Here is a 7,758-nt window from a genome sequence, read left to right as displayed (position 1 = left end):
GTCACAGGGGGCGGTAAATTCGACTGTTTGAAGATCTGGTGTGGGCACTGCTCAATCGCAGGGGATTGCTGAAGGGTGGTTAATGTTGAACTGCGTAAAGGCAAACACGCAAAGTTCTGGAAGCTTGATGTCTAAGAGTGACACAGATGGTGCAAATCTCCACCGTCCAACAACAGCAACAACAGCACCGAAAGGCGAATTCAGTACATTTTTCTTGACAGCTGCCCCCTGCAACTGCACTTTACTACTCTGGGTCAAGTCCAAGTGCAAACCCCTTCCTTGCTGGCCTAATCTTCTCTGCCTCCGGAATCTAGAGTTTTATCAAGCCAATCCGAGCGCGGACGGGGCAAGCCTAGGATCTGCTTCTTCCCGCGGCCCCTCTTGCGCACGCGCAAACCCTCAACCGCCGATCCGGCCGTTTGCGCATGCGCCCGCGCCAGGCGTGCTGTGTAGTGGCGTTGGTTTTTATTTATTTTTGGCCCCAGGGCCCTGCCGTACCGTCCAGGGGGTAGAGGCGCCTGCCAGCTCCGTCGGTGGCCGGCGAGTCAGCGGGTCGTGCCGAGCCGGGGCCATGAACCGCGAGAGTTTCACGGCCAGCGAGCGGCTGGTGTCTCCGGCTTACGTGCGGCAGGGCTGTGAGGCCCGCCGCTCGCACGAGCACCTCATTCGGCTGCTGCTGGAGAAGGTTAGCGAGGGGCCGGTGGGCGGCCGTCGCGGCCCCGCTGCGCTGAGGCAGGTCCCCCGCTCCCGGCGCGGCGTGGCCGGAGCCCGCGGAGCGCCGAGGGCGTCCCTGAGGGGCGGCGGGGCCGGGGCTGTCTGCCTGCGGCGAGCCGGAGCGACCCACAGCCCGGCTGCCGTACTTTGCGGAATGGGCAAAGTCCGCGCCTCGCCATCCCCCGAGGACCCGGGGCACTCCTGATGTTTGCAAGCCACGGGGCGGCCACTTCCCGGATCCACCCAGGGCGCAGGGCTCGCCCCTGCCAGCGTCCCTTCGTGGAGTTTCTCTCCAGTTGGACCACCCTTGGTCATGAATCCTTGGGTTGAAGTGTGTTTGAGCATTCGGTTACTTTAAATTGCAAATCGGAATAAGCTTCGTTTTAGCCGGGCATCTTCTGTTTGTTGATAATTAGCCCGCTGGAAGTTTCTTGGTGATGCTGAATGTCTGAAGTTTGGGTAGCAAAGAGTATGGCAAAGTACACGTGAAGCAGTTGACAATTTATCGCTGAGGGATTTTAGAAATTGTTGGTTCTCTTAAATATAATTATAAACTTAATTTTTTCCTCTCCTCTCTCCCCTGCCCCCAAGGGCAAATGCCCGGAGGACGGTTGGGATGAAACTACGCTGGAACTCTTCCTGCACGAACTGGCGGTCATGGATAGCAACAATTTCCTGAGCAACTGTGGTGTGGGGGAGAGGGAAGGGCGAGTGGCGTCTGCCCTGGTCGCTCGTCGGCATTACAGGTAAATTGTTTTATCCCGGCATGTGAAAATTCCTGTTTATAATGTTGGTTAAGGGGACTGGTGGCAGTATGCATCCTATTAAATTGTAAGCTGTAAGCCACTTTTTTTTTTTTTTTTTTTCCTATTCCTACTTCCAGTTGCTGCTGGGAGATGGAGACAGTTTGCCTGAGCAGGTGCTTTTCAAGAACCGTACGGTAGAAACCCTGGGCTTTGGCCCTTCCGCTGGCTGGTCTGGGTTGTTAGCTCAGGCAGTCTGTTCTGGTGAGAACGTGAAGTGTAAGCAGCCTGTTTGGTTGTGAGAGTTTAAACACATTGAGGCTCTTTGCAGTTTTCCATACATGTCTTCTCACAGGGCAGGCAGGCTTTGTTGGAGAGTGACTGACATACAGTCAGAACATTAATTATGGTTGTGTTAGAAGCACCTCTTTTTCTTGCAATGGATATAGGAAGAGGCGTGTTAGATTTTAAGTCATTGTATTTTTAAAATCTTTGTTATTTTAGAAAACTTTTCATCACTTCTGCTAACAATTAAACAAGCTGTGGTTTCAATATATAATCACTTAGGAGTATCTCCTTTTGACTGCGGTGTTTCTGTGAAAGATAGGTCAACGGTCTTCAAAACTCCGGTCATCTTTGGTGTTATATCATGATGACATGCTGCTAGACATAGTGGCATTTTATCTCAGTCTAAACCATTGCGATTGAAACTGATAATAATAGGGGCGGCTGTTGTGGTGCAGTGTGTTAGGTTGCTGCTGGAAGTACCCGCAACCCTCATGGAAGTATTGCGCAAGTTATAGCTACTTACAGCTCCGAGGCACCTCCAGTCCACTCAGTGCTCCTGGGAAGCAGCGGAGGATGGCTCAAGTGGTTGGGTTTGCGCTACTCATCCGGCGGTCCTGGGCCGGGTTCCAGGCTCCTTCCTGGCTTTTGATTGGCCCTTCCCGGGCTGTTGGGGCTTTGGACAAATGAACTGGTTAATGAAAGATCTCTCTTGCTCGCTGTCACTCTGCCTTTCAAATAAAAGAAATTTTCCCCTTTTGGTTTGTTTTTTTGGCAGAACTGAAGATAATGTAGAACTAATGCCAGTGAGTATAGAACTTAAGGGAGCGTTTCCTGAGTAATGTGCTGTTGTACTTTATGTGAGGCTTCAGTGGTAAGCGAGCACAGCCAGGGCTTGGGTGATGGTCATATTAGGATTTCTCCTCTGTTTGACTCTTACAAATTATTTCAGTAACAAAAGGACTTCTTTATTTTAAAGACTAGTCAGAGGTATCTATATAGTGTATATGTCATCCAGTCTAGTGTGGATTTGCACACTAGTTTTTAAGGAACATGTAGTTCTTTCAAAATTAAGGCAGTTTTTGACTCATCCCCATCGAAACTTGACCCACTAGTCTGGTTAGGGAAACAGAAAAAGAGAATTGATTATTGCCCATATCCTAGTTTTGTATTGCTGTATAAGACACCACCCCAAGACTTAGTGGCTTAAACTAGCTCAGTATTTCTCATAGTTTTAGGCACAGTAGGGTCCTTTTGTATTCAGATGTTGGCTGAGTTTAGTTATCTGCAGGTAGTGGGGTGTACTCGAGGTAATGTGACTCATGTGGCTGGGAGCCTGGTGGGTGTGTGCTTGTGGCGGGGACCCCTTCTGTCCTCGCCCCTGGTGTGTGAGAGGGGCGTTCTGAGAGCAAGCCCTTTAGAGAGGACTGCTGAAAGCCTAGGGACTAGCCTAGTAGTTCCACACAGCGACTTCTGCGAGGGTCTTCCTGGCCCGGTCAGCCACTGAGGCCAGCCCAGACTTGCATGGACGGGAGTTAGACTCATTTCTTGGTGTGCGGTACTGTAGGAGCCGAGGGAGGAAAGGGAACAAGGCCATCTTTGAGACGTGGTATCCTAGCAGAACTGTTGAAGGTGTTTCTGTACAAATAGAGTATTTTAAATATTGTCAGTGGTTTAGCAGATAGATCTACAACAGCCAAATTCTGCTTCTGGTGCTTTTCTGGTTATTATATTTCTATATGTATACATTGGATCACCTAGAACACTGAATGTGTTTCTCTGGTTTGGGGCCCATGTTCTTGCTTAGGTTTATTCATGGAATTGGACGATCTGGAGATATTTCTGCTGTGCAACCAAAAGCTGCAGGCTCTAGCCTTTTGAACAAAATTACCAATTCTTTGGTCCTGGATATCATAAAGTTGGCCGGTATGTACTGTGTTCATCATAATGCTTGTTACTGACTAGTTAGCGCCACCTCTGCCTAATTTTTGTACTGATGTCTGTTTACAAAAACAGGGAGTAGATTTGGGTCAAATTGATTTGTTTATTTAGAAGGCAGAGAGAGAAAGAGAGAGATCGATCTTTCATCTGCTGGTTCCCTCCTGACATGGTCCTTAGAGCTAGGTTTTGGCTAGGCCAAAGCCAAGAGCCGCACACTCCATCCTGGTCTCCCACTTGGGCATTAGGAACCCAAGGACTTGTGCCATCTTCTGCTGCCTTCTTGGCTGCTTTAGCATGAGTGGATTGGAAGCAAAGCAGCCAGGACTTGAACTGGCACTGTGCTGCAAGTGTGGATTAAGCTGTGCTGCCATATAGCTACTAAAATCTTTTTTGAAGATTAAAAAAATGATAGGCAGAATGACAGATACGAGACAAAGAGAGGTTGGCATTGTGGCATCAGAGGTTAAGGTGCTGCTGACAGTGCTGGCATCCCATTGTGGGCACTGGTTTGTGTGCCAGCTGTTCCACTTCCTATCCAACTTCCTTTGAATGGCCTGGGAAAAGCATGTCATCCACATGGGGACCAGGATGGAGCTCCTGGCTTCTAGTTTAGTCCTGGCTGTATGGTTGCTTTTAGGGTCGACCAGTAGGTAGAAAATTTCTTCTGGACGGACTGTGGGAAGGCGAGAGAGAGAGAGAGATATTAGATAGATAGATAGATAGATAATCTTCCATTTACTCATTTATTCTCTGGTATCTGCCGCAGCCAGGGCAGGGCCAGGCAGAAGCCAAGAACCAGAACTCCATCTGGGTCTCTCATGTGAGTAGGAAGAATGCAAGTGCTTGGCCATTGTATGCTGCCTCTAGGCACCTTGGTAGAAAGCTGGGTTGAAGGTAGAGGTAGGACTCAATCCCAGGCACTCTGGAAGGGCATGTGGGCATCCCGAGTTGTGGCTGCCCCTCTCAAGTAACTTCTGAAAAGACAAAATGCAGACAGTCCTTAGGATTGAATGGATCCGGGGGTGAACTGGGCAGTGAGCTTCCTGAGATCGAGAGCGGGAAAAGGAAGCACTCATGACTGTTGTTTTAGGATTTGGTAGAAATAGGGTTTATTTATTTATTTATTTTTTCTAGAAGGATGCTGGGTAATGTTATGGTATAACTTATGTTTCACTTCTTATTTGTAGGTGTCCATTCAGTGGCCAACTGCTTTGTGGTTCCTATGGCGACTGGAATGAGTCTAACTCTGTGTTTCCTAACTTTGCGACACAAAAGACCAAAGGCAAAGTATATCCTGTGGCCTCGGATAGACCAGAAGTCATGCTTTAAATCCATGATCACTGCAGGTAAATGAAGTGACATGCAAAACATTCTAAAATCACAATTAGAAGATCTAAACTTTTTATATAGAAATAGATGAATGAAAATTAGCTCTCTTCCTTGTTTTAAAATTGTATACATTGATTGCTTTATACAGCTTTTAATTTATGAATACTGAACTGTTTACTATTAAATGTTATATAATTATTTCTATGGAGGCTTTGATTATGTTTTAGCTAAGCGCGTCACCTCCATTAAAAATTTGATAACAACTTTACATTTGAATTATATGAACTCTCAGATGTGTCAGTGATTCCCAGGCACCTGAGATGTATTATATTTTACTTTAAAGATAAACCAGTCACTTGCTGATGGTTGTTGCCACCCAGCAGCGACACTAAAAAGATGAGGCATACTCTTGAGGGTCCGGGAAAAGCTGGAATCGCAACCGGTTCCCTCACTGCCAAAAGCGGCTGCGTTTAAATCCTTGTCTCCACTGCTCCTGTCCCCACTGGTCTAAGCTTTCCTCCCCGCTTCTCTAGCCCTATTTCTGCCACCCTTCTTCCCGTTCTTCCTCCTGTACTTTGTGCTGCATTTCTCCATTCTTGTCCTGGTCTCTCCGTACCACTTCTGTATCCCTCTCTACCGCTTTTCCTCCCCGTACGCCTTAACTTTTCCACCCGAAGATCTAAACCCTTCTTCTCCGCTCTGCTGCCCCATTCTTCCTGTTCTGTCCGTTGTTCTTTCGCCAGTCTTTCTCCTCGTCAGCTCCCAGTCTTTCTCCTCGTCACTCCCCAGTCTTTCTCTGTCGTGGTCATCTGTCTGTCTTACTGTCTGTCCATCGTCAAGCTCGTCCTTCATCGTCCTCCACCTAGCTTTTACCGGCTACTTTTATATCGTTCTCCACCAGTCGCTTCTCCCCGTGGGCCCACTTGGTGCTATGTGATAGGCAATGACATAATCGCAGCAGGGGCATTAGCCTAGCCCTGTGACTTCCTCTTTACCTGCTGGTGAGACCAACTCCACCTCCTGGCCCTGGGCCAGCTGCCGTCTTGCAACGGCCCTTCCCAAATCCCAGGAGCAGCTTTAGCGCCCGCTCCCCACAGATGGTGATGTGTTTCGGTATTCTAATTATATTTATGTTGCTACAAAATAAAAATGACCCTTGTTGCTGGAGGCTGAACAGATTTCTCTTTATACAGAAGTTGAACTGGACTAAGTAATCCTTTTTGTCATCAGTGTCTTATTTCTGTAGAGAACTTTTTATCATTTGTTTTCACAATTACTACATTTTTATTTGTTTGTGTGTTTATTTTTGTTAATGTATTTGGGAGGTAGAGCAACAGTACTCCGAGCTGGAAGCAGCTGAGGCTGGGCCAAGCCAGTCCCTGAGTTTAGTGTGGGTCTTTCCCATGAGCAGTGGGCCAAACCAAGTCCTGGAACTTGGTGTGGTCTCCCATGAGAGTGGTGGGCATAGAGGTGCAGGGGAGTGAGTGTCCCAACTGGCACCCTAGCCTCCAGGCCAGACGCTCACCCCAGAGTTGTTCATCCACTCTGTCTCTCTCGTTCTCCCTCCCTGCTTGCTTTCTTTCCCTCTCTCTCTTCCTTTCTTTTGAAGAATTAGAGAGCTCTTCCGTCTGCTGATGTACTCCTCAGTAGTTGGCATAACCGGTGCCGGGTCAGATCGAAGGCAAAGGCTTTATCTAGGTGTCCCACAGGGACACGGGGGCCCATGTGCGTGGGCTTTCTTCCACTGCTTTCCCAGTTGGATCAGAGCCCCAGGACGATGTTAATGTTGCAGTGGCAGCTTAACCACTTGCCACAATTCTGAATCCCAGAATTCTTATTGTTGTATCAAAAAGTTAGCTTGGTGGGTTCATTGAATAGTTGCTTTTTTTGCTTAATTTTGACCTGCCTTTGATTAATTTCAGAATTGAGCCAGGTTTTCATTACAAGCAGAAGGTTCAGCAGCCAGAGTTAGGATTGAGAGTGTTAGTAGAATAGTACTGCTTCCTCGAGTTTTAGGTTTTTCCCTTGTTTTAGTGTCCCCTGACATTTGGTTTCTGCTTGCCTTGGGTAGGTTTTGAGCCCGTGGTGATTGAGAATGTCTTGGAAGGTGATGAACTACGCACTGACCTGAGAGCAGTAGAAGCCAAGATCCAGGAGCTTGGGCCTGATTCTGTTCTCTGTGTTCATTCCACCACGTCCTGCTTTGCTCCAAGGGTGCCAGATAGGTGAGTGGTTTATGAACATTAACCTTAGGTGCTGATCGGTCTTTTAAACATGCTTGTTTTCAAGAGTGAAATGACACTGGGCAGTGAGATGTCAGTTGTTCTGTCCTGAGGGAAGAGGGACCTCGTGGAGAGTTAGTGTAAAGGCTTAGAAAATAACAGCTTCATGCAGGGCAAACACAAGTAATAGGTGCAGAGATCCACTTAGACGCAATGTCTGGCATTTGGCTCTTTATCCTGTTTCTGATTGCTTGCATTTTTTCCCTTATTATTTAAAATAGAAGTTTCTTTATACTTGTTTTCATTGCAATCCCTGCTTCTTTGATCTTACAGTTAGTTTTTAGATGTAGAAATTATCAGTGTTAACATATTAAAAATGAAAAATGTTAGGATTATATGATTTCCTTTGACTTTTTAGTATGATTAACTCAGGTATACACTTAACTGTACCCAATAATTGCTTCCATTTTGGCAATAATGCCGGTAAAGAATCAAAGCAAAAGGAAAACATGAATGTTTTCTGA

At 47.1% G+C, this 7,758-nt stretch overlaps 1 protein-coding gene across 2 annotated transcripts in view; it reads left to right on the top strand.

Annotated features, from left to right (window-relative positions):
• The first annotated feature begins 516 nt into the window (after window positions 1–516).
• Window positions 517–7,758, top strand: part of SEPSECS (Sep (O-phosphoserine) tRNA:Sec (selenocysteine) tRNA synthase) — a 30,291-nt gene continuing 23,049 nt past the window's right edge. The window contains exons 1-5 of one of the 2 annotated variants that reach the window (XM_040966449.1): window positions 517–685; window positions 1,306–1,460; window positions 3,550–3,668; window positions 4,871–5,029; window positions 7,084–7,237. In XM_040966449.1, the coding sequence (XP_040822383.1) occupies window positions 572–685; window positions 1,306–1,460; window positions 3,550–3,668; window positions 4,871–5,029; window positions 7,084–7,237 (701 nt within the window). In that variant the 5' untranslated portion in view covers window positions 517–571. The remainder of the gene's footprint in view (window positions 686–1,305; window positions 1,461–3,549; window positions 3,669–4,870; window positions 5,030–7,083; window positions 7,238–7,758) is intronic. The other variant, XM_040966450.1, reaches the window with a different exon arrangement.

Source organism: Ochotona curzoniae, unplaced genomic scaffold (assembly GCF_017591425.1).
Source record: "Ochotona curzoniae isolate NIBS_2020 unplaced genomic scaffold, NIBS_Ocur_1.0 scaffold_4505, whole genome shotgun sequence".
Lineage (NCBI taxonomy): Eukaryota > Metazoa > Chordata > Mammalia > Lagomorpha > Ochotonidae > Ochotona > Ochotona curzoniae.
Note: the sequence above shows the minus strand (reverse complement) of the source record. Positions and strands in the feature narration are given on the sequence as shown.